Source organism: Mastigoproctus giganteus, chromosome 11, assembly GCF_048544385.1.
Source record: "Mastigoproctus giganteus isolate SK-2022 chromosome 11, ASM4854438v1, whole genome shotgun sequence".
Taxonomy (NCBI): Eukaryota; Metazoa; Arthropoda; class Arachnida; order Uropygi; family Thelyphonidae; genus Mastigoproctus; species Mastigoproctus giganteus.
In genome coordinates, this window is record NC_143585.1 from 27,525,082 (window position 1) to 27,552,516 (window position 27,435).

Below are 27,435 nucleotides of genomic sequence, written 5' to 3' on the forward strand. Positions count from 1 at the left end.
AGCCTTACATTATCCAGAAAAGGAAGAATATGAAATAGATCGGATTTTAACATTTTGGATTTAAATATACTTTCGCCTTCCTCTGAATGAAAGCTGGGCTACTTACTCAAAAGAACTGGATCATTACAATATGTAGCGGTTCAGTACTCTAGAAATTTACCAAAAAGTTAGGTTCCATTGGGATTCGAGGAGATGGCTGACAGGCGAACAGAGTTATATTAAATTGGCTGGTAATAGTAATATACAAATGATATTCATCTGAATACAGAGATTGGTTAATATTTCAAATAATCTTCATAAAGGCATTTGATCAGGTTGAAAATGAAACTAGTTAAATGTTTTGGGTCGAGAGATCTCCGAAACATTCAAGAAGACAAATTGCTATTTACTTCTTAACGACATTCTGTACAGTGGGATAAACTGATGTTACCAACGTTGAATTCTTAATGGGAAGCCTTCAGGGACTTATTTTGGAGGCTACTAGGCTTTTCATTCCAACTAAGAAATACTGTTCAAGGTTTAGGCTTAAATGGATGTCAGATGAATTAATGAGGCTCGTGGTAGAGAAGAAAAATGTATGGAATGCATATAAATTATCAGGTGACACAGAAGCCTATGGCAGATATAAACTGGTCTGTAATCAAGTCACAAAGGAGGTTAGGCAGGCAAAGGTAGATTACGAGAAATCTTTGGCAAAGGATGCAAAGAGTTTTACTTATGTAAACTCTAGAAGGAAAGGGATAAATCAGATTGGATCATTTAACATAGATGGGATGACTATTGAAGATCATGATCCGGTAGCTGATAAACTGAATGAGTATTTTTCATCTACATTCACACATGAGTTATTCAATGCGGGGAGTGCCAGAAGTTTATCAAACTAACAGGGAGCTAAGTGATTTTGTAATAACTGAGAGCAAAGTGGAGGAGAAATTGAAGTTAAACATAAAAAAGGCACCTGGGGTGGACGGGATCTATCCACTTATATTAAAGGAGACAGCAACAAGTGAAGTAAGCAAACCTTAGCCATAATTATGAGAACTTCCTTGGACTCAGGGAAGGTCCCATGGACTGGAGGCGTGCAAATTTATCACCAATTCACAAAGGGGGCTTAAAAGGTGACAAATAACTATAGACCTGTTAGTTTAACTTGTGTTCCGGGGAAAATAATGGAATCACTGTTTAAAGAAGCACTGCAGGATCATCTAGACAAGACTGCAGTAATAGTTAAGACACCATGGGTTTGTGAAAGGAAGGTTTTGTCTGACCAATTTTTGATTGGATACTATGTGGTCACAAAGAAACTGAATGCCAAAAATTGATATCATATACTGTACTTTGATTTCAGGAAAGCTTTTGACACTGTTGCAGATGGAATACTGCTGTACAAATTGGAGAGGTATGGCATTAAGGGTAAGTTGCTACGATGGATAAAGGGATGGTAAGTGGGAGACGACAGAGTGGTAATCAATGGACACTGCTCTTCGTGGACAAATGTTATTAGTGGAGTTTCCCAGGGTTCGGTGTTGGGCCCATTGTTGTTTTGTATATTTATCAATGATATTGATGAAGGTATATCAGGTTTAATGTCCACGTTTGCAGATGATATAAAGGTTGGCAGGGTTGTTAACGACAGTATGCTACTCCAACTGGATCTAGATAAGTTGGGCAAATGGGCTGAGAAGTGGCAACTGAAGTTTGACAAATGCGAAGTACTGCATATGGGTAGAAGTAACCACAGAGAAACGTACCAACCGTGTGGTACTACACTTAAGGTGGTAGAAAATGAGACCTGGGAGTAATTGTGCAGTCAAATATGACGTTCGCTGAACAGTGCAGACGGGCAGGTCATGGAGTCTTGTCAATGATATATACAGAATTTTGCTAGCAGGGACAGGGAGGTGATTATCCAGTTATACAAGGCATTGGTCAGGCCACACCTAGGGTACTGTGTACAGGTCTGGAGGCCTCATTTTAGGAAGGATGTAGAGTTGCTAGAACGAGTACAAAGAAGGGCAACAAGATTGGCGAGGGGAACAAAGGGGTGCTCTTACCAAGAAAGGCTTAAGTCTACAAATTGCAGCGCCTGCAGAGTAGGCACCTGCGAGGTGATCTGATTGATGCCTGACTACTGATTGGATAAATACAGTTAATGTTATTCTTGACAGACTATTCCCGGTGGATGATCTAACTACTGATTCTGTTGTACATTCAAATATTCGAGTTGCAAATTCGCTTTATACCACCAATATTCAGATAGAAGAATTTACCATTGATGAGTTAACCTCTGTTGCTAAAAAGATTAATATTAAGAAATGTCCAGGGATAGATCTGGTTGAAAATACATTTATTTTGCGATTTTTCAAATTGCGTCCACAAGTACTGCTTTTACTTTTTAATAAATGTCTTCAAGAAGGTCTCTTTCCTGATATGTGGAAAATTGCGCTTTTAAAACTGATTAAAAAACCAGATAAACCAGCATTAAATCCTAGATCTTATAGGCCTATTGCACTTTTGCCAAATCTTGGGAAGTTGCTAGAGCGCCTAATGACTCTGCGTGTTACTGATCTTCTTCAGTCGAAAAATATGGTGTCCTCTAATCAATACGGGTTCTGTGTAGGGAAGTCTTGTGAAGATGCACTTGTTGAATTTGCTCGCAGCATTGAGAATTCAACATCAAAGTACACGTTAGCTACCTTTGTTGATTTCGAGGGCGCATTTGATTCTCTATGGTGGCAGAGTGCTCTCGAACGGTTACGATCAGCTGGATGCTCTCAGCAACTGTACCATCTGTTCGCAAGCTATTTCAGTAATCGTCACATTTTAGTGAAATCTAAATTTCAGGAGGTGTCTAGAGAAGTCTCACGAGGATGTCCCCAGGGATCTATCTTAGGGCCTCTTATATGGAATATGGTATTACAGGATTGGATTTCCCGTTGTTTCAGTAGCACTAAAATCATCGCTTATGCCGACGATCTCACTATCTTAATTCATGGTTCATCTAGATCTGCTATCGAAAGTAATGCCAATGATGTCTTACAAAATTTATTTCAATGGACAGTGGATAATAAATTGACAATAAGTTTGTCTAAGACTAAAATGATGATCTTTGGATCACATTTAAACCCTCAACGACCCCCTTTAGTGAAGATTAATAATAACAGGATTCCACTTGTCTCTGAAACTAAATTACTTGGGATTACAATCGACTCAAAGCTTAATTTTGTCTCTCATTTAAATAATGTAACAACAAAGATCAGAAGATTCACTGGTGCTATTGTAAAAATTTCTCGTTCAGACTGGGGACTTTCTAGACGTACCATGAGAATTTATTATAATGCCGTATTCCTTCCTATGGCTACTTATGCGGCAGGTGTATGGTTTCACAGGCTTAGAACTGTTAAATTTCGATTGAAGTTGGCTACTATGCAACGCACAATATTATTATGTATGTTAAGAGCTTGTCGTACTGTTTCAACTTCTGCACTGCAGGTTCTTGCAGGTGTATTGCCATTGGACCTTCACGTTGCTTACAGAGGTCTTTGTTATAGGTTAAAAAACCAACTATCAACTGAATTTATGGGTTTGGTTCTGAACATTAATTCAGATATTAAGCAAGAACGTAATCGTTTGTGGAATGAAATGATAAATCTATGGCAGACACGCTGGGATACGTCATCTGTCGGATCTGTTACTAGGACTTTTTTCCCTGAGGTGACCTTTTGTGTAAAGCAGAAACCTGTCTGGTTCTCTTTGGATTTATATACATCCTTCCTCTTAACGGGACATGGATCTCTTAACGAAAAACTATGTCGTTTTGGTCTTTCTAGGACGGAAGCTTGTCAATGCGGGGAAAATGAAAATTGGAGCCACATTTTATTTGAATGTCCGCTGTATAATGACTTTAGAGATGTTCTTCGTTCGTCAGTTTCTACACTCTCTCATGGGCATGAAACTTTGCTGGTGGGAGACAAGAATTCTTATGTTGCTCTTCAGCAGTTTGCATCCGATGTTTTCACAAGAAGAAGAATTTGTTATACGTCTACGAATAATTCTACTTCTTTGTCTGGTGAAGCTACTCAATAGGGAGCAACATTCCCAAATTTTTTTTTTTTTTTTTTTTAACACCACGGGAAATCCTTTTTTTTTTTTTTTTTTTTCTCCTCTGGAGTGGGCCCCCAGAGGAATCTGGCCCATCTTTTGCCAACATCAGGTGGGTCAGAGTCTCGAATTGAGACAGTGCGAGCTCCATTGAGACTGGCCCACCTTCCCGTGGTGTGGTGGACGAGTACCCAGAATCATCTGTCCAGGTGACTGATGATTCTGGGTAGCCAAGCGGTCAGACACAACAACAGAACACACACATAATACACACAAACATACACTACTTATTTCTGGCCCTTCTACAGTGGTACTGTTCTTCACAGAGATACGAGGCGGAGATGAACTGACGTTCTAGGTGCCGCCCATTACAAAAACACATGTCCACATGTCCACATGATTGATGCCTTGAAGGGGTTGAGCAAGGTGAAGCCGATGGGATTCTTCCTCTTGCTCAGATTAAGAATCTGAGGGGGGCACGGTTTCAAATTGAGGAAAGACAGTTGTAGAATAGATGTGCGAAAATTTACCTTTAGCCAGAAGGTAGTTGATTGGTGGAACAGACTTCCATCTTTTGTTGTGGAAGTTGAGTCTAAATAAATTTAGGGCTAAGCTGTTGGACAGGCATTTGGAACGAATGGAGGAGTGAAAAGTTTTTTTTTTTTTTTTGCTGATGCTGCATAAGCTTGCTTTCTTGCATCGTATGCCTCTACTAATGCTAAAATTCTCTTTATATTTCAGAATATGCCTATATATTCATATAGGCATATTCTGAAATATGCCTATATGAATAATATATACGATCATATGAAAATATTTAAAGTGGTGGTAGATTAGTGGTGTCTCCTGACTGTCGAATTGCCAAGATTCGTTTATCGATGATGCATCTTTCTTGAGAATTTTAAAGATAGATACCCTGAGATAACTACAGTTTTAATTGAATATATCAGAAACTTCTAGAATTTACTTTTGACACTTTAGTAGCATCTGGGTTAATAACTAAGGGGTGCTTGGTGGCTGGCCTAAAAAGCTGAAAATAACCTAAAATTTTCTTCCAGTTAGTTTAGTTTTTTTTTTTTTTTTTTTTAATTTTAAGCGTATGCCATTTCACAAGTATCAATTATTTTCAATTCACACTATTCTTAAGAACATATTGGCTGCCTTCTCCACCATTACGCAGTTTCCTTACTTACCAAGTACGATTCTTTCAGTTTTAAAGATTGTTTTTATCCACTATTTCGTATTCTATTATCAGGTTGCCAAATTCTGTTGATTTCATTGGCTTAATTTCTTTCCCTCATCGGTTAAGTCTTATTTTTAGAGTTTCTTTTTGCTTGGGTATATAAAATACCTTTTCTATTTTCTTTCCATAAAACGTTCTTCAAACTTCCCCAGAAGTGACATCTCTTCTAGGATAATTTAATATCCATCTAGCTCTTTTCCTTTAACCACAACTGATATAGCAAGTAGAGATGGACACTTCGACGTTTCCAATCATTTGATTAGTTGTTCCCTTACTTGAAAAGCTCCGTAATTTCAATTACTCAAATCTTTTCTATGCTTTTGATTTGAGCAGCTAGTTTTCTGTATGATCGCTTCGTATGTATGGTGGTAATCGTTGTCATATTCCAATCAAAGCTGAAGGATTGTTCTTTATACTTACCGTTCTCACGGTTACGATTCGACTGAGTGCAAATCATTTTATTTGTCAACAGATTCAACTTTAAGCACGAGAAATAGAAATTACCAAACATCCTTTATTTTTAATTCAAGTTTTGTAGGTCAGATGAGAATAACTATTGATTTTGATAACAAAGCCAGTATTTATAATAGAAAAAATTCAACTAGCAACTTCTAATGATGCAGAGAAGCCAATATCAATAACTATTGATTTCCTAACAATGGAATCTTTATCCAAATCAACTGCTCCATAGAAAACAGGGAAATTGAGTTAGAGATACAAGTCTTCTTGAATTTTATTTTAGGAAAAAGTCTCGAAATACGCAGGATGCATTTCGAGTCAACGAGAGAATCTGTAATCAATTTTATACCAAGAATAAAAATTTATAACTGCCGAATTACTGTATGCATTCAAATAACCACATATGGGAAGTATTCAGAAAACTTATGAAATAAAAAAAAAACTGCTGTTAAGAAGTCTTACAGTATAGAAGTCGCCTTGACGCGGATAAAACACTTAACTAACAATTTTAAGTGTTCTAAACGATTCTTGTCTAAACATATAGCAAGCCTGTGCTGTAAGCAGAAATTTATTTTATTAGGATCTATCAGAAAGATCTTACTGGTAAGATTCCTTTCCTTGGATCAGGGGTTATATAAAAGACGGAGAGCAATCTAAATGAACTCTCCGGAATGCACTAGGATCGTCAAGTGGAGTCCATCAGGACTGGATGCTGGGGTCCTTGTTTCTTAGGACCCTTCAAGACACTGACAAAGGAAGCTGTTAAAGTCTGCTGACGATCTGAATCTAGAAAGGTTGGTCAGCAACCAAAACAAGGCCATGTCACTTAACAATGCGGATACGATCTGACAAATAGCAATTAAAGTGCTTCTAAATTTGTCACCTCGGGAGCAGATAATGGAGTTCTTTATAAACCAGGGAGGGGAAGTCAGTGGTTCGGAAAGAAATACTTAAGAATTATGATACAAATCAGATAAGAAATTTACCATGTAGGCCACACCTGAAAGAAAAAAAAGACAGCTTCTAGAAAGGGTTCAAAGAGGGACTAGATTGGTAAGGGTCGCTAATTGACGTAAGCATGAAGTCTTAGAAAGTTTGCAAAGCTTGGCAACTACCCATTATTCTTCCCCATCCTCGAAGATGGGGGAGAATAATTCAGGTGTACAAGGTCCTGAAAGCGATTAGTAAAACAAATGAGGTATATTTTCTCTGCTAAGAGATATGAAAACCAGAGGGTTTTTTAATGCCAAGCTGGTTAGTAAACAACCAGAATATTTCGCCAAAACTGCTTCAGAGAAGAAACAAAGATTAATATCGAAGGAATTTCAAAAACTTCTCTCTCGGCACGCTTTGCCTAAGGTGTCGGTGAAACGGACTCTGGTAAAAATGCAATTTTTTTTCTCCCACATACATGACTATGTCGTCCTTTAAAAAAATGCACAAAAATTACCTGTACCTGCTACGTAAAGTTGCCCATGCGCAAAAACGCCAACTTTGTTGAAAGTCTGACCGTGAGATTTGTTGATTGTGAAGACAAAAGCTAAGACATTATCTCTTCAAAGTAATCGACAAATTAGTTTCACTGGCAGCAAAATCAATTCTCGGGATTTGAAAAATCAGTCGGAATTCCACCCCCCTCCCTCAATTTTAGTGCCAAATAAAACCTACTGCAAAAGGAAACAGGTCAAAAGCTTGTTCAGTCTTTGAGTTAAAGTTTAAAGAGCGTTACGGACGGAAGGAAGGACGTAAGAAAATTAGACGGATGCAGACACTATCATTTTAAAACTTCCGTTAACTTGAAAGCATACTATACTGGTGGACCATGAATGCAAAATAACTGGTTCAAATTTAGAACCCAAATCAGAGTTCTGTCCACAAAAATGCTTAAAATCCTCCATTTTGTAGTCTTCGCGTAGAGAAAATAATTACTCCTTATTTCAGATGAAATTAGTGTCAGGTGTTTATATTCATTAATAGTTTGATAGAAATTAAGGCCAAAGTTGATTTGTTACGATAAAGTGACATACAGATTATGAAATTTGTAATTGGCAATAATTTTTCTGTCAAATTGTCTAGGGCTTCCCCTCCCCATATCCAATGATCAGCGAAGCTTTATATCCAATCACGATGTAACATGACAAACCACTTTTAATCATGCACAACTTCATTAGACTTTTGTTCAACTAGTTCGACGATAAAATTCTCGACGAAGCGAAATCCATCGGAGACAAAAGACCTTAATGAGTAGTATATCACGGACGCAGGCAGCCACGCGCATCTCCTGCTGCTGTCTTCTCGTTTCCGTGGCTAATTTGAATGTTGCAGTGATATCTGTTTGCAGACGCCATGGTAACAGGATAACACATTGGTGGCGAGTTGCCGTCTCGACTAACAGACTTCTTCGGGGAAGAGGGGAGAATAACGAACCGAAGGGAGGAAAATCTGACGTCATCAGGGAGGGGAAGAGAGAAAGACGCATTTCAGCGAGGTAAGTGAAGCACAGTAGAGACATTTATCACCCACTCATCTCCATACATGCAGCGTCGTCTGTCTTCAACAATAGCCAATATAGCATTTTGGCCGCTTTAATGAGATGAAAGTCAGTGAACAAGGGATCTTGTCACATCTCAGCACTTTTAGTTTCTTCCACCAACTTAAGATATCCAACGTTTCATTAACTTGAAAACTCAAGTTACATAAACGAGGGTAACGCTGTAGCGTAGCCATATATACGGTGAAGGAGCAACAAGTACATGCACTGAAGAATCTTTTGTAGACGAAAGATATTTTAAAGATTTTTCAGTGCAAGAAAAAAAATAAAATTATAGCATTTATTTGATATGCTTATAGCATTTCAGTTCTTCAGCAACTATGAACTTTCATTTCTCTTCCTCTTATTGCTTCTTACTGTTCTTTAAGTTTTGCATCCTATACAATTAAAATGACACCTACCTTCATATAAATGCTGCAATTATTTAAATTATTCAACAGAAACTAAAATCCGGCACCCTTGGGGATTAAGAGGTACTAGATTTTAGAGAGGTAGACACAGCGACTGAGCAGTTTTAAAGGAGTGTATTTCGATAAATATTAAGCATAAAAGCTGAACTTATTTACATCTGTAAACACTTAAGAATATCTTCTTTCATTTATTTTTCAGGACAACAGGATTTACACTCATGGATAATAGAATGGTCTTAATTCCTATAGCAGAACAAACTTGCTTTTGTAACGACTTACCCTGGTATTATGCTGATTTCAATAGATAGCTTTATCTTTAGATAGCTCTTAAATTTTGAAAACTTGTTTCTTCAGTATGCGAAATATGGAACAATTCATTACACCAGTTGTGCGCGTGTTATCACTAGAGACTACCAGCTATCTGATGAGGGGAATGGCCGGGCAATCTTTTACAGAGATCAACTATTTGGTAGCAGTATAATACCAGAGCAACTAATTGCAAACGCAAGCTTGTTCTGCTGTAACAAGCAAGACTATTTTATTATCTGTGCAGTTTAAACCCTTCTGGTCGCGAAAACAGATTAAAAAAGGTAGGACAAGACAATACTGTAAAGCATCTTATAAAAAAAGAAATGTCACCCTTTGTAGAAGGATTTTTAAAGACAAATGCGATCATTGGTAAGCACCCTGGGTACCGGATTGCTGTCTTAATATTAAAAAATTAAGATCAAGACTAATGGTTTTTTTTTTTTTTTTTTTTGTGAAATGTGCTGGATTTTAAAGGATTCCGGATTTTACACGGCCCATCAATTAAGACACTGGTGTCTATCTCGCTAATTAGGATATTTGTCGCCTTGACTTTTGTCGTGTGGGCTGAAATTTTTAAATTTGATGTTAAAAATTGGATCATATATTAAGGGTTTGGATTTTACAACTTAAGTTTGCATAATCAACTGCTTTCTCATTGAGGAAAGTTGTTCCCCATCCTAAATTTAATCGGAAGTAAAATTATACAAGCTCAGATTTCCAGCTGACATGGCAATGATATCTGATACAGAAAAGTGGGGATACAGGTTTTGTTCGGAAAACTTTATAAAGTTGGAAAATATGGGATGAGAATAAGTTTTATAAGATCTAAAGGAACGATGGTAGGAAGGGATGAAAAGTGAATAACCTAAAAAGGTATGATAATACGAGTGTATAAATCCTGGCAGTCTACTGATAAGTGTAGTAGTCAGGAAATTAGAACTAGAAGTGAAATAAAAAAGACAGCATGTAAGAGGGAAAATTTACAGGAAGACTAGATATTGCGGTATATAAGGAGGTTAGTTAAAGATCCCAGACAGACATTCTTCCAGGTATGACAAACCCTATAGTCTAAAACGCTCACGCAACTGATATTCAGGTCTCACTAGTGAGGCAAGTGGAGAATTTCGGAAAAGTCATATTCAGTGTGAAAAACCTTTCCCAGTTCTGGGAATAACAATCCATAATAGGGAGGAATTCTACAGAGTTAGTTATTCAGAATCAAATCAAAAAATAAGTCTGCAGAAGGTCTGGTCATCCCAATAATCATGGATTAGCAAGGAGACATAAGAAAGGATAGACACTCAAAAACGTAACAGAAAAATCAAGCCAGAGAATATATATCTGGCGGGGGGGGGGAGTTTAAAATAAACACCGCGGCATCCGACGCAGTGGAAAATACGCATCTATAAAGTGCGTATTTTCCATGGTCGATTAGCTTAAAAGGGAAAAAAATAAATAAAAAAAATAAGTGATTATAGACTATACCAAGATGCGAGCGAATGCCAAAACATTTAAGCTAATCGGGGGAAAAAACTAGAGGAAGAGAAAAAAAACTTAAGAATATAAGCAAAAACAACTGGAAATGGCTGTGGATAGATAAGTTCAAGAGCAAATGATCATGGATAATCGAGAACTCTTATTTAATAAAAAAAATTACTTTTCCAATTTCAGAAATTTTTAAGAAAATGAAAAAAAAATTCCAGTTGATTACGTTAAGAAAATTGTTATGGCATGGAAATGCTGATGGGAATTAATTACAACACATAGAAGGCATTAATAAATTCGAAAAACCTTACTCTTGAGAGACCCCGAAAGGCTGCGAATCCTTGCTGCTATAGCTCTTTGACTTTTTACCCCTAAGGAAAAAATTTAAAGAATCTCCAATCAATTTTTATACGGCACAGCAGTAGAGTCAAACAATATCAAGTATTAATTAATAGTAAATATAGCAGCCATGAAGGTATGAAAAATTAAATTAAGAAACTTGTATAAATCCATAAAATAAAAGTTTATTGTAGTAATATGAAACATAATATAAATAAAATAATGAAAAATCCATTGCTTCGGAAATTTTTGCTGGAACAGTGGATTTTTCCTTTATTTTAATATTAGTTATTTAGAGGAAAATATTCCTAAACAGTTTTAGATTCAAAGAAAAGTGTTCTCAGTGAGCATATGAAATGAGTTTTTTGTGCTTATTGCTTTTTTTTTTTCACAAATTTACTAAATAAACTTATTTTTTAGTATATTAAGCAGAACAGACACGTGAAATACATGTTATATATTTCCAATGTTATTAACATTCGGGAAGAAATAAATAAAGTACATTACAAAAATGTTGATCGCATACTAAGATCTGAGGTACGTGTTGCTATGTTTGACAGAATTCAGCTAAATCAAGTTCATTATGAAGTAGTAGCGTACCACTGTTCGGTTCGTTTCGAAAGAATTCAATGAAGGTTGCATATTGAGGAAATTACAGTTACACATTACAATTTTAAACTCCACTATTGTTATACAAAATCTGACTTTGAGATGCTCAGTTCTTTGTGTTAGGAGTCCTTGTTTGTTTTTTGAAAAAGGAGAGAGAGCTCTGCAAGTGACAGTTGAGGAAATGCCAATAAAGAAGAGTCATTGCAATATCGACAAGCCGAAACACCACCGCAAAACTGTCACTGGAACAAGATGCTGTCATGATGAACTGACACGAAATATATTCCGCCCAAATGTAGTCCGACCATCAGACGTAATGAATAGCAAAGAAGCCACAAGATGGCATTCCATTTAGATCAAAACAAGTCGTCTGATGGAAACCCAGTGTGATCTGCCACTATCTGCTGCACACAAAAAGCTGATTTAATATACCAATTTCAATTTTTAATAAAAACCTGTTAACAGGCTTGTTCTTAAAGAAGGGCAAATAAACTGAGAAACCACTGGGGAATGAAAGATGGAAGGCTGCGAAACGGTTAGATTGCATTTCATACTGTCACTGTAGTGAAGTTTCCACACTGTTTCAGCAGGAAAGAGGCCACTAAAACTGAATCACTTTCCTCCGTTTAAAAATAGGAATCAATTTATTTTGGTGACTAGCAGGAAACGTTTATGATCCTAAAGTTATACATTTAAAAACTCTAGAAAAGCAACTTAATCTCCTCAGCTTCTGTTCATATGTAAAATCAATCCCTTCCTGAAGGTTCCACACACATAACTGACGAAAGCAGGCAGAGAAAACTACGTATCCAGGACAGATCTGAGCTCAATAATTCTACCTAAATTAGATAAACTAAACATTAATATACAAAAAAGCAGGCTAAAATTAGTCAACAGCAGCAAATATTGCCTCACTAACGTTACAAAAGCATAATGTACGCTAGTTTCATAAACCTATTTAAGGCAAAATATAAGTATGCACGTTTAATGACCAATGATGTAACATCATGCTAGTAGCATGAAGTATGAAAATTGAACGTTGACTCAGAACATATAGAACTATACTAACAAGGTGCACCAACAAAATGTGCAAATTTCGTATCGCTATTTTTTCTAAAGAACGGTCGTGAATAAAACAAGATACAAAAAGATATTGGTAGAAAAAAATTAAAGTATCGTAGTCGCGTATTAGTTATAATCAAAACTAAATACCTGAACACAGATACCAAACTCGTTTCATTAATGTTTCACATTCCAATGAAACGTTAACCGGGATCCGTAGAATGGTCAGCAGGATATAAATGGGTCAAGTCATAAGCGAAGGTAACAAGATTCCTGAATATTTACTCAAATGCAATATCCTTATTGTGTAGAGAGTTAGAGGTAAACTATTTCAAAGATGTACATAGTCGACCAAGGTTCAACACCAGCAGATGGCCGATATCTGGCTGACTCTTATAGTGCAACTCTTACTACAAAAGGCAAATCAAAAAAGTAAAGAATTTGTGCGTAAAACTAACAGCTCATGTCAAAACTAGTTTTGGGCATATTCGAATAATTGAAATCTGTTTCAATTATTCGAATATAAAAGTCCACTGCCTAGACTGCGGTCTATCCGTGGCTAGATCTTTGAATTAAATTATGTCAAAAACTTATTCTAAATCAAGTTAAATACATTAAAGTGCCACTTAAAACCAAATTTAAAAAGGAGGAAATGCCACTTAACCCTGATTAAGTGAGATAGGACTTAGATCAGCTCATCTATCCCAGTAAATCAAGTTTCCATCCCTGCTACTGGGGGAAATGGACGACTACTATGTAGCTTAAGTCCTCCTCAATTGCTTTCTTTTAAAAACTTGAGCTATGAACTCCAAGTACGTGAAGAGCCTCTTATAAGTAAACAGGATCCACAGATTATGTTATTGCAAAGAAATACCAAGCGATAACTCCAAGCTAGTTCTAATATCCACAACACTTTAACATGCTCTCGTGGGTAGCACAGTTGGTAGAATCGCTGTCCTCCCCACACTGGATGGAAAAGACCCGAGTTAGAGTCCCGTCGATGACGAGAGGAATTTTTATGGGCCCTTTTCTCAAGGTGGTTGAGTTAGTCTGTCTCAGACGATGGTAGCATCTTCAAGATTTATCAACAAGCTGCCCCTAGCCAGAAACTGGCAAATCCGCTATGTACATATTATATATAATGATATACGTAGTCAGAGTCATGTTAATTACAGTGTCATAAGTGAAATGAACAAGTAACTTTTCCACACAGTAAATCACATCACGTAACTAACCAGAAGTAAAAGTTGTGGCACAAGGAACCACAAGACAGCAGTCTGTCTGTCTGTCCTAGGAAGAACGAAAACCACACCTACTGGAGGTGGTGCTATACTAGTGGGTGCTAGCCAATCCCGTACCCACAGCTGCCCAAACTAGGGTACCAGGAAAGAAGGGGAAAAAAAAAGATGGCAGGTGATATCAGTTTTTAGAGATATCGATAGACATTGCAAGTGTTGGTTCCTTGTTGTTGAGATGACGGTAGACTCGAGAAGAGTTGCTTTCTTTTGGTGAAAACAGCAGAGAATTGTTATAGAGCTAAGAACGATGGAGAATTTTCAGTCAGTGCCACTTCATTTCCTTCAGAAAAGGTTGCTGACAGTTTGTAGTGTAGATCTGTCGTCATGGTAGATTGCAGCAATACAAAATGTGCGTCCAGGTTTCCTCAGCACCACACAAGCCAAATTGAGAGTTGAGTTGATTAAGCCGTGCCCAGTAAGTATATATGACGTTGTTAAGCTGGGAGAAAACAATTGGCGAACGCTCTTGTTGAGAGGGAAGGTAACTGCAGGAACAAAAGAGCGGGTGACTTGACCAGTAGTACTGGAATCCCATCGTGATTGCCACACACTGATAAGGTCATTCCAAATTCTGTTTTTCGTCTTTGATGTTAGCAGTTAGGTTGAATGAGATGTCGAGAATCTCGGCAGGAACTCAGTGCTTTAGACGATAGCATAGTCCTTTGAAGATGACATGCAGGTCTAGTGGTAAGACTCCAGCAAGGACCTGCAGGCCCAGAGCATGGCAAGCAGCATAATTCTTGAATGGAGATGAGCTTGGAACGGAGTTTAAGCTTAACGGCTCTATGGAACCAGACTCCCGAAGCATTTATTAGTACGAATACTGCTGTATAATATAGTAAGTCTTCCTATTTAGTCCCAGTCCGATATGGAAATGCGGATAATTGCTGCAGTGAACTTCTTAATCTTCGAGGCGAGGTAATTAATATGAGAGAAGGTTAACCTGTCGTCTAAAATTACGCCAAGATGTTTTAATTCAGGTACAATAGGAATTTTCTTACCATCTTTATATTAGGAGGTCTTCTGTAATCTAACTTGCCCTTATAAACAACCCGTTTTGTTTTTAATGGTATACATTCGTAATTTATTTATACTAGACCACTTGATTAGCTCAGAAGGTTATATTGGCTGATTGTTCTAGTTGAAGACGCGATCGACCTGGAATTAAAACCAAATCATCGGCGTAGGCAGAAATATTGTCAGGTAGTAGTAGCAGTGTCATTTGATGCAAGAAATGCAAGTGTATGAGCTTATGCAGCATCAGCCAAAAAAAAAATATCACACCATTCCCTCCAAATGCCTGTCCAGTTCCTCCTTAAATTTATTCAACCGATCAACTTCCACAACGACAGATGGAAGTTTGTTCCCGCAATTAACCACCCGCTGGCTAAAGGCAAATTTCCGCACATATAATCTACATCTGTCTTAATTTGAATTTATGCCCCCTTAGGTTCGTAATCTGAACAAGTGGAAGGATCCCATCAGAATTCAGCGTGCTCAACCCATGCAAGGTTCTTGCATGCGCCAGCTGTCCAAAACCATATTCCAGAAGGGGAGGGGGGGGGAAGAGGTCCCAGACGATGGTAGCATAGTTTTTTTCGTTCAGCAAACAGAAAATAGACCGCAGAACACGCGAAATTTAGACATTAACATATTCTGAAGTCTCAGAGCAACACTTACAAACTACTTTCAGCTATTCCGATTGAAAGACTCAGTGCCAGTGTTCCGATTATCAGAAAAGTGGCATTTATTCCAAATTGCAGCCAAGAATGTACCTTCAAATTTATAATATCAACTCTTGGTAGAAACAAAAAAAAAAAAAAAAAAGTTTATCTTTAATATATTTCTCCCATCTTGACTGCAGATATTAAACAATTCCAGCAATATTCACTCCATGTCCATTCTTCAATGTTGCCGATTATTATCTGGACAAGAGGAAATACCTAGAATTATTGCTTCTTACATTTTTCCTTGTGAAGTACATCATTGCTGATATTAATACTGTATTAGCAAATCCACAGGAAGTCTTTCCGCTAAAACCTGCAAAGCCTTTGTAGAAACAGTTCTAGGCATGTATATAGAAGAACGAAACGTTGAGCTTCATACAAATGTTTCTTTATAACAGAATTTGAAATTGTGTACCCAAGCACCAAAAGCATAAGTGACTATGGACAAAGGCATACAAATTTAGTATCCCTCCTAACAACTCTTCTGAACTTTAAGTACAATAACCTAATCTTTAAATACTTAATAAGCTCAGTAAAGAATCGCTCCTCCATATACAACCAAATATTCTGTTGGTTTAACATATCACAGGGAGACCCAATTTGCTCTTACCAGTTGATTTCTATTTATACTGAGCTTCCCTTTCAATAAAGAGAAATTTGCCATAGTCTGAGTTAATAAAATTTGAAAAACTTAAGTCTTACTCTATTTCAACAAATTCTTAAAAACAGCTGCTGCACGAGACTCAATGGCAGATCTAGAATTACCATAGATTAAGATTGATAAATCGTCAGCATACACAATTAAAGATGTATCTTGAAACTTGCGTAAGAAATTCAGACACCAGGCTCCAAGTGAAGGGGCCAACTACTGAGCTATACAAGTATAATCGAAATAATTGCCAATAATCGTAGGCAGACAAGATATACTGATGTATGCAGATGACATCAAGCCATTTACTCTTATTCCACCTGGAGCAGACCCTGAAGCGATGACACCCATCATTAATAAGATTGGGCAACTCGCAGACCACCTGAACAACTTTGAGCTAAGGCTAAACCGAAATCAGTCAACAACAAATGCTGTTCTCGCTAAAAACAAATGCCAACTAAGATCCTACTGTCACTGAGAGTTGACTATCCCAGTCGTAATATATATTCAGATCTTTATCTACCCCTCTGTGCCGTATGTAGGTGAAATTTCAGCGTCTTCTATACCAACGTTAGTAAAAAAAAGTTTATGCAGAAGAGTACTGGTTCCTGAAATGGAGAACATGCAAACATCATCCACCGCCAAATCTGGCGGTGGATGATGTTTGCATGTTCTCAAATAGCAACACAAGTAAATTATCAAGACGACCAAAAACTACCGAGTATGAGGATCAGGACTGCAAAAAGGTTGACAGGTATAATCTCCTCTAACTTCTGGAATATCTGTACACGTAGTAGCACCCATCATGGACTAAGAGCAATCCACACACTGCTTTTGAGGATACACAGAAACTCTGCGAATGATTCGTACCAGCACAAGTCTTCCCAGTGCTCCAATGGATGGAAGTTTACGGGATCGACATGAATAAATATGCTTCGGATATTTCGGGTACAGGCGCAGAATACCAGAACAATTGCCCTTCATACTTAAAGATACTGCTCGCCAGTCATAACCCCACTAGACTTTATCATGATGATAAAGATCACCGTATGTCTGAGGTGTGATCCCTGTGAACTATCCTGACTAGCAAAAGTATCCCTTCTATGTACATACATGAAAAGTATAATTAAAAGTTAGTGTTGATTTTAAATATCCTTTTCAACTGTAAGACCCTAGCTTAACATGCTGTTATGGATCCCAAATACTTTACTGTATTCTCTAGTAAGCAATAAAGATTTATAACAGATTGCTTGGCTACAATTGAAATAATCGATTATGATCTCTCGATCATGCTCATCACTAGTCAAACACTCCTAAGATCATCATATCTCGTTCTTAAACAGGTCTAAGAGGGTGTTGCCAAGTTGCCTACTTCGTCTGTTTTAATACAGACGAAGTGTAACCAAGTTGGCTCCATTTTCCATTTGCCCTGTGCTGCAATTTTATTGGCCAAGAGCTCAAAACAAGTGTATGTGATTCGTGTACCTTTCTTTGACCAACTTACTTTACTCCTAATCTCAAAACATTGTTAATCAGGGAATGTAACTCCCGACTACAAAAATTTAATCAGAGCAAGTTGTTCAACTAACGGTGAAACTGGAAAGCGCAGTCGGTATTACACCTAGATTGCATAAAACAAACTGCGTGCAGACAACTGGCGACACACTTGCAGACTTTTCTAACAACGTAGGTGTGAAAATTTTGGGAGCGTCTCCTGAAATGGTATTAATTTTACACACAAATTGCCCTAACTCTGGATTTACTTTCGTAGTTTGCAGCTGCGTTAGGGCAGAACATCTCTGCAGAAATGATGCAAGAAAACTTTATTCATATGCCTCTTAGTTCACAGCAGAGGATACTCAGTTTCAAGATTTTATGAACACAGCTAGAAATCAGGATGTGTCGTCGTTACTTCACCGTTATACGTGTATAGATCAGAATGGCAAAAGATTTGACATACGTCTTCAAACCATTCATGTCAAATGAGTCCATACATAATGTGATATGAGTCAAATGTGCATCCATATGTCAGACCATATACTGAATTGGTCTTGCATTAGCAACACCCACCTAATATCTTGTGGGCTACCTTTTGCTCGTAATACAGACCATAAACGTCTTCACACGGACTAAACAATGTGCTGTAAGATGGTTTTGGTATACCACCCATGCGTTGCAATGTGTCCAGTAATATCCACATTGTCAGCTGGATGGTCATAGCATCGAATATCTTTTTCCGGTAGGTCAAACATGTTCAATTAGACAGATCGGCTGATTTAGACGGCCATGGGAGGACAAGGAATTCATTGTCGTATTCTTGAAACCACTGAGCAACCTGCCAGGCCTTGTCTTACTGATATATCCGGGGTTGTCTGGATGAACTGTCATGAATAGGTTTACTTTGTCGGCAACCATAGAAACTTAAGCGTTCCCATGCAGCTATTGATTAACGGTGATCATCGCACCCGGGGTATGCCACGAAAACATTCCTCAAACTATAACAGCGTCTCCAGCCTGCCGAACACCCAAGAGTGCATCCAGGTGCCATGGCCTCATGTTGCTTTCTCCAAAAGGTGGATAGGCCCATCAGCATGATTAATTTTACACTCATATTTTGGGTCACTGTATTCATTAAGCCGTTCATAAATTTATGGTATTTGATTTCTTATTTTGGAATTTTTCTCCTGCTATTGAACCAGTAGTATAATCCACCAATAGATCGTGTTTGGTATAAAGGTCTTCTAAATAAGCTTCCATCTTATGGTTTGCCAACTGTTTTTTGTAATTGGTTATCCAGTTTTCTCTCTGATCGTTCACTGAAGGGTAATGGTAGATGGTTCTGTCGTCTAACGTCTCCACTAATGCTGGTGTCCCCCAAGGTTCAGTTCTTTTCCCCACTTTTTCTTCTTATATATATTAATGACCTTCCATTGACTGGAAATCCTATCCATAGCTTTGCCGATGATAGCACATTTCATTCTACTTTCCATTTTGAGAAACCTTGCCCTGCTCAATCATCTTCAACTTCTCGAATGTCTGCTACCAATTTCTTAAATTCCGATCTCCAGGTAATTCTCCAGTGGGGCAAAGACAACTCAGTTGATTTCAATCCTAAAACTCAGTCTTGTCGTATATCTCGCAAAAAGGATTCTTCTGCTCCTATGCTTATCTTTAGTGACACTCCGATTTCTAGGCAAAATTATATCTCTTTTGGAGATTACCCTGACACACACACTCTCTCTCTCTCTCTCTCTCTCTCTCTCTCTCTCTCTCTCTCTCTCTCTCTCTCTACAAGCACATTACAAATATTGCTTCCTCTACATCAAAAAAAAAAAAACACCACTTTGGTTTTCTTTTGCTCTCGGCGTTACTTTTCTTCCAAACAGCTGTTCACTCTGTACAAATCTCAAATCCGCCCAACCATGGAATATTGTTCCCCATCTAGGGCAGTGCCCCAAAACCTCTCTCAGGCTTCTAGATTCCATTCAAAAGAGGGCATTTAGGTTAATTAAATGACTCCTCTCTAACAGTCTCTCCACTCGCTGTCTCAGACCTACTGTTTCTTCTGCATGCCTTTTCTACAGATACTTCCATGGGCACTGTTCTTCTGAATTGTGCTTCTATTATTCCCGCTCTCTTTCAAAACAGTCCGAACACGTGCCGCCACCAACCAACATCCATTTACTGTCCAACTTCAAACTCACAGAACTAACTTTTCATCTTCCTCGTTTATTCATTCAACTGCTGTTTTCTGGAACAACCTTCCTTCGTACGCATTTCCTGAAAATTATAGTCTACAGAAGTTCAAGTCTAATGTCAACAAATATCTTCTTTCGTCTTCAACCTCCAACCCAAGCACGGTACCAAGTACTATAGGTTCTAATACCTCTCGTGTTTGGAGTTTTATAATAAAAAAATAATGGATAAAACAGTTTTTATTTCTTCGGGTATACGTGATCAAAACCACATATGCTACTCTGATTCTTTTGATGTACAAACTGAACTTAGATATAATTGGGAGATAAATATAAAAAAAGCATCTCTACAAATATATAAAAAAAAGCATCTCTACTCAAATCATAAGTATTACAGACAAGTCGATCACAGAATTCGAATTCTGCCGAGTAAATTAAAATGGCTACTTTGCCTGTATTTCAGGCGTTTGTACTACATGTACAAACAGTAGTACAAACTCAGTATTTATAACATCCAAATATATCTTTGAATAAGGCGGCTTTTCAAAAACACATTAGTTTCCTAGTGTCATTTACGGGATTTGAACCAGTGCCTTTTCCACGAGGTAAGGGAAAAACGGTGATTATAAGCACTATGCTACCCGCTCAACCACCCGGAGGTGGGCTCGATTCGGTCAACTTGTTTTTAACAATATTGATAACTGGGGAAATCTAGAGCCAAATAGAATCTGTGTTTGGAATTGCACAGCAGATTTAAATCAATTTTTTTAACAATAGCATATAGGGAGGATCAATTTTGTAGAAGCATTTTACGTTGTCAAATGTTTTTTTTGCTGGAATTTATATTTTGATACTTTAAATTTGAACGGACAGTATGTTCAAATTTATTTTATATGATAAAAATTTGCTTTTTTGCAGTTTGTTAGGAACCGGACCTCCAATTATAAATTTATTTATGGGAAAAAAGCTAGCCCAGAATTTTCTCGCGTTACAAGAGGTTGCGTTATTTATATATATATATATATATATATATATATATCTCAGGTTCGTTATATTTCCCCCCGTTGCGATAGATTTAAGTTTCAGTTCCTCACAATAAAACACAAATAAATTAAATATAGTTGTAATTAGTGCTATACTGTGGCCCAGCTGAAAGACGTGCAAAAAAAAGATTAAAATGAATGCAATTACCAACTCGTTTAACTTCGCAACTCTAGCTATCCTGTCAATTCTACATGTATCTGCTAAGTAAATTCAAACTATGTGCCCTCTTATGTTTCGAATCAAGTAGCATCCTGATCTATAATGTTGAAAAGACTCTGGAACAAAGTTTAAAATTCCAAAGGTCACTATATTCGCTAACGGGGTATCAGGTTCGGTCATTTTATTCTTTTTTATTATTATTTCTCCTCGTGCTTAATAGGTGCTGGATGGTCTAAAGGTTTCTTTGCTTTCGTTATGTCCGCTGTTTTAACGATCAAGGTTTCGCAAATCTGCATAAATGTTTATTGCTGAAATTAGAACGAGATCAAGTTGTAGATACATTCGATAACGGAAATTGTACCAGAAAAGCTGGTATAATACATGACATTGATCGATGGAAGTCGCTATAAAAAAGCAGTTGTGAGAATAAATTTCAATTTCAGACGCTAAACTAACTCTTCTTAAACACAGGACGCAGGTACTTAATCCACAGGTAAAGCACGCAACTGGAAACGAAATCGAACAAAAATTTAAAAATTGAAATCCCAAAGCATAAACTAGCAATTTGCATAGTTTATTTTAGAACAATACACAAATTTATACAGCATTGTCTATGAATTCCTTGAGGAAGACGTAAAAAAATATATAGTGTTCAAAATAAATTTGATATCTCTCATATTTATTATATATTGAGACGATAAACTTCGGAAAAAAAAAGACTATTTCAGAGTTGACAAGATGGAAGACTAGTTTGTGAGGTATAAAATGATAGCCAGTTCAGCAACAGCGAGACTATGTTCCATGAAAATAACCAGTTGAGATAAAATATTTGGAACGGAAGTTAAGATTGAAAATACACAACAGAATAAAAATAAATAAAATAACAAAAATTAAATAAACAAACAAAAACGATGACTCCAGGGAAGCCTTTTCAAAATTGTTCGTGTTTATAGAGTTCTTTCACTATATCCTGTCTATAGCGCTCCGAACTGCAGAAAGGTGAGGCATCAATTCCCAGAGAGTTGTATTCCCAACGTATTCGCCGGAAACACTGACCTAAGGTATTATATAGTCGCTGTTTATGTTCGAAATGGTTTACAGCATAAGAAAAAACAAATTTATTTTAGTTACACAGAGCATTAAAACTATGATAAATGAATTAGCTTTCGGCTGGGTGGCAGCCTTCATCAGATTAAAATACTTTGAATGGCAGTTGGAATAGAGATGCACTGCCAGGATGGTGCGTGAGGCACGTGGTTAATTGTTTGTTGATGTTTGTGGCTGTGACGTATGGTGGTGACGTGGACAGCGTTTGTCTATGGACAGAATTACTGCTTCTGTGATGGGGTTAAGTTGACAACCACTGTTCCTGTTCAACGAGGTATCCGAGCATTTTATACTTAACGATTCCAACCAGGTGCGCCTTAGGTAATGGTGGGACTTGTCTACAACCACGACATCGCGGTGTGGGTCGATGTCGTGGTGGGTTGTCCAGACATGCTCGGCAATAGCTGAGTGTTCTACATCCGCCAAACGGATCGCCCTTTTATGTTCTGAGAGGCGTTTCTCGAGTCGACGTCCAGTCTCTCCAAAGTAGCAGCTCGTGCAGTCACGGCAAGAGATGCGATAGACCAAACCACTCTGTAGAAGGGTGGGGACAGGTGTTTTTATGTTGGAAAGGAGAGAACGCAGTTTCTTGCCCGGGAGTTGGATGCACTTGATCCCATGCGATCTTAGGATTCTACCGATCTGCTGTGACAGGTTGGGGTAGTATGGGATGAATGCCCTCGTGGAAGACTCGTCACTGTTGGCGTCGCTGTTGGTCGTCACGTTGTCGAGTGGCTTGTAGTCACACCTGTTAAGGACATCGATGGGGTAGCCACACCTCGTAAATTTGTCTCGAGACTTCTTTCTCCTCTAGTTGGCAAGACCACCTACACCGTCTCCAACAGTGTTGAGTTCATAGAAAGGATCCGCACTATATCCATCTCGCAAGATCAAGTCATGGCATCGTTCGATGTCGTATCACTCTTTACCTCCATCCCAGTGGAACTTGCCATCTCTTGCGCAAAACAACTCTTGGATGATGATGGAACCCTTAGCGACAGAACTAAGCTGACGCCTGATGACATTTCCGCCGCCCTCAGACTGTGCTTAACAGGGGGTGCAATCATGTTTAATGGTTCAATCTACCAGCAGATACATGGCACAGCCATGGGTTCCCCTGTCAGCTCGGTCACAGCAAACATCGTGATGGAGGAGTTAGAGGGACGTGCGTTTACACACGCACCGGATCACATCGCCTTTTGGTGTCGCTATGTAGACGATGTGTTCGTAGTGATCCCTAGAGACTCAGGTCAGCGACTCCTAACCCACCTCAACTCACTGTCGCCCTTCATAAAATTCACGATTGAGCTGGAGTCGAACAACTCTATACCATACCTAGATACACTTGTCCGGCGCGAAGACATGCTTGAAGACGGCAGTTTATCGTAAGCCTATGTGTGCTGGCCAATTTACCAACTTCCAGTCAGCACACGCACGGGGCCACCTCTCAACCGCCCGAACCTTGCTAACTCGCGCCTGGACACACTCCAGCTCTGCAGATGAAAGGCGCAAAGAGATCACGAGAGTCAAAGTAGACCTTACGAGGTGTGGCTACCCCATCGATGTCCTTAACAGGTGTGATCTACAAGCACGCGACAACGTGACGACCAACAGCGACGAGTCTTCCACGAGGGCATTCATCCCATACTACCCCAACCTGTCACAGCAGATCGGTAGAATCCTAAGATCGCATGGGATCAAGTGCATCCAACTCCCGGGCAAGAAACTGCGTTCTCTCCTTTCCAACATAAAAACACCTGTCCCCACCCTTCTACAGAGTGGTTTGGTCTATCGCATCTCTTGCCGTGACTGCACGAGCTGCTACTTTGGAGAGACTGGACGTCGACTCGAGAAACGCCTCTCAGAACATAAAAGGGCGATCCGTTTGGCGGATGTAGAACACTCAGCTATTGCCGAGCATGTCTGGACAACCCACCACGACATCGACCCACACCGCGATGTCGTGGTTGTAGACAAGTCCCACCATTACCTAAGGCGCACCTGGTTGGAATCGTTAAGTATAAAATGCTCGGATACCTCGTTGAACAGGAACAGTGGTTGTCAACTTAACCCCATCACAGAAGCAGTAATTCTGTCCATAGACAAACGCTGGCCACGTCACCACCATACGTCACAGCCACAAACATCAACAAACAATAACCACGTGCCTCACGCACCAGCCTGGCAGTGCATCTCTATTCCAACTGCCATTCAAAGTATTTTAATCTGATGAAGGCTGCCACCCAGCCGAAAGCTAATTCATTTATCATAGTTTTAATGCTCTGTGTAACAAAAATAAAATAAATTATGAATCCAGAGCACGCAGGCGTGTTTTATTATGAACAAATAAATAATTAACATACCGAAACCTCGTCAATGTTTAATATCGTGGAGGAGCTGCCAGCTCATACAAACAAGTTTGGTAATGTACACAGTGCAATTACACTTCCGGAGCTTTAAATTTTCTCTTAAGTTAATTGAATTTTTCTGTGATTAACACAAGTGAAAAAAAAAAAAAAAGTCATTTAGGGATACCCGAGAACAACTTCATCCGCCCATGTTGTATTACAACTATAAATTGCGTGTGTTCTCTGGTCGGTTTGCCTGTTTTGTTGAACGAAAAGCCAGTTTCCGGAAGGGGAAAAAAAAAAGTCCTCGCCTGAGAGAGACTAATTCGACCACAGAGTAGGAGAATCCATAACAATTCCTTGCGTCATTCACGAATTCAAACCAGAGCCTTTTCCACCCAGTGTGCTACCCACCAGTACATTAACAGAATGAAAAGAAAATAACTGTCTTGTCACCAATTAACTATATATTAAAGTTGATCTAACCTAGCGTACACAGCCAGAGGGGATTTAAATTGCCACCTTAGATGTGAATTTTTTTAAATACTAAACTTAACTATAGAAAACAGCAAACTAAATACTAAACTCAACACCATACATTTTCAAGTATCTTTCAATAAAGTCAAGTTTTCAAAAATATTTTATTAGATACGAGTAATATGAAGGTCAAAGATAAGGTTCTAATTAATGTTTCGTGGCTAGTTCATTTAATCAGTAACTTCGATTCTCGGTTAACATTATTTACATATCTTCATTCTAATAATCAGATTTGTAATATAAAATTTTCAGTCAAATAGATTCCATACAAGATCGACCAAACAGGTAAACAAACTTGATCTCTTGAGGTTCAGCTTCGAACAGTGTTTTGAAACGTTGGAATAATTTTCTGTCAAAGTTAACCGAGGCGGCGAGTTTGGAAAAATCTAGAATGAATTAGATAGCCACTTTTTGACGATAGAAATACTATTAGATTTATTTTTGGTAGATGCAGATTAACTTCGCTTCTTTCATCATTATGCCATTTTAATACTAATTAAAGTATTCTCAATTTGATTCAACTGGTGGTACCTGTATCCAAACATAACGGAAACGACAGAATAAGGGAGTATTGAGAAAATGAAGCCATGGAGAAAACATGCTAGGTAACGATATTGTAAGACAGTGGGAGAAGTGCTGTTATATGGGATTGCTTTTTGGGAGTCACTGGGATCCTACATATAGCCCATGATGGGATAACTATACCAACCCACTTCCCAAACAATGGATACCGTGAAAGACTGGTCCTAGACGTATAACTGACGTTCCCCTAATTTTTTTCTGGCCTTTAGTTGCTGGATCTCAACCCAACAGATCATCTGGGATGAATGTGTATGTAATGTGTTCACTAAGTAAAAATTTAATAAATCGGCAATGAGACTTAACGGTTATTCTAGACTGGATGTTTTAGCATTCAGTTTTGATTAGTTTGTGGTTGAAAGTATATTTTCAACTACAAGTAACTGAAAACTTTGGCGATCCATTTTAATTATATTTATGATAGTTTCAAAGACAGATGTAACTGCATTTCCACGCTATCCTTTTAACTCAATTCTACACAAGGGGAGTTGAATTTCATAATCGAGAAACAATTCATCTTCTGAAAACTACCAATGGAGTTTTAGCTCACTGCTTGGGTGGGGGGGGGGACATCCTTCAAAAAATATCCTGTGATTTGTTTTAACCCAACAACCACCCACTGCTTCACCGGCCACTCAAGTATTATCGGCAACCCGACACTTTGCAGCGCCAGGCCACATTACACAAGCCGTACATCACCCTTGTCGACCGATACCCCATCAGCGGAAGCATCATCTGCCTTGGACAGGTCGTACTTGCATTATAAATCACATACAGATGCCATTCCAAGCGCATCGATGCCACCTAACGGCGTTTTCCTGTCGCAAGCCACGATAGAGAATCTGAAAATGCTCCAAGAAAAAGAGAGAAAGGATGTATTTATATGTTACGCTTTAGTAACTATATTACTACCTAGAAGAATAGTGGAAAACGCTAATATACTAATACAGCAATTAACAGTTCTTCAAGAGATTGGTTCTTGAGAATATTTTAAAAGCTACCAACCATTTCTAGGCACGCACTCCAAAGTTATTCCTAAGAGTTCTTACTATACATAAAAAAATCGTTATTGAAAAGTCCATGATAGTCAGGAAAATTTAATTGCGTGAAAATCGACAATGCTAAATAATTTTTATTAAAAAAGTTAAAATCAGAGCGACAAAGCCCTGCATATAAAAATATAATAAAATAAAAGCAGACAACGGGTAGATCATAAAATGAACTACTTGCGAATTTTTTCGGGTATAGGATTCCCTGGGCACTAGCTAAAAGGCAAACATTTGATTCAATACGCATTCAGTAGATTGAAGGAAACAGGGTAAACAAAGGTGAAAAAAGGCAGACCGTAATGCAAAACGCTTGTTTGTTTGGGGATTTATTAGGCGCATCGGCAACTATGGCCATAGTGCGCCACGCAAGACGCAGTTAAAAATTGGAAACTGCGTCGAAATCGGTGGTTCTGCGGTATCCTACCGCAGAACCACCAATTTCGTCAATGGAAGGTGTGATTATTACTTAGGCGGAAAAAATGTTTGAGTAATAAACAGTAAATTCTACGCAATGCACAGAACATTTGGTGCACTACCGCGAGAAAGGCGAACTTTGGTTTGAACGGGCAAAAAAAAATTCTTGAATCGAAAATCGTCGCAGGCGATAACTTAGTTCCACTGCACAACTAAACGTCTGAGTGCGTAATAGAAGCAATCCAAATCCAACACTCCCCT

General features: G+C 38.3%; 1 protein-coding gene across 2 annotated transcripts in view; it reads right to left on the minus strand.

Moving 5' to 3' along the window:
- Positions 1–27,435, minus strand: part of LOC150077833 (oxidation resistance protein 1A-like) — a 374,929-nt gene that overhangs the window by 184,238 nt on the left and 163,256 nt on the right. For both annotated transcript variants that reach the window (XM_090384259.1, XM_090384258.1), the window contains exon 2: positions 10,870–10,929. In XM_090384259.1, the coding sequence (XP_090240385.1) occupies positions 10,870–10,929 (60 nt within the window). The remainder of the gene's footprint in view (positions 1–10,869; positions 10,930–27,435) is intronic.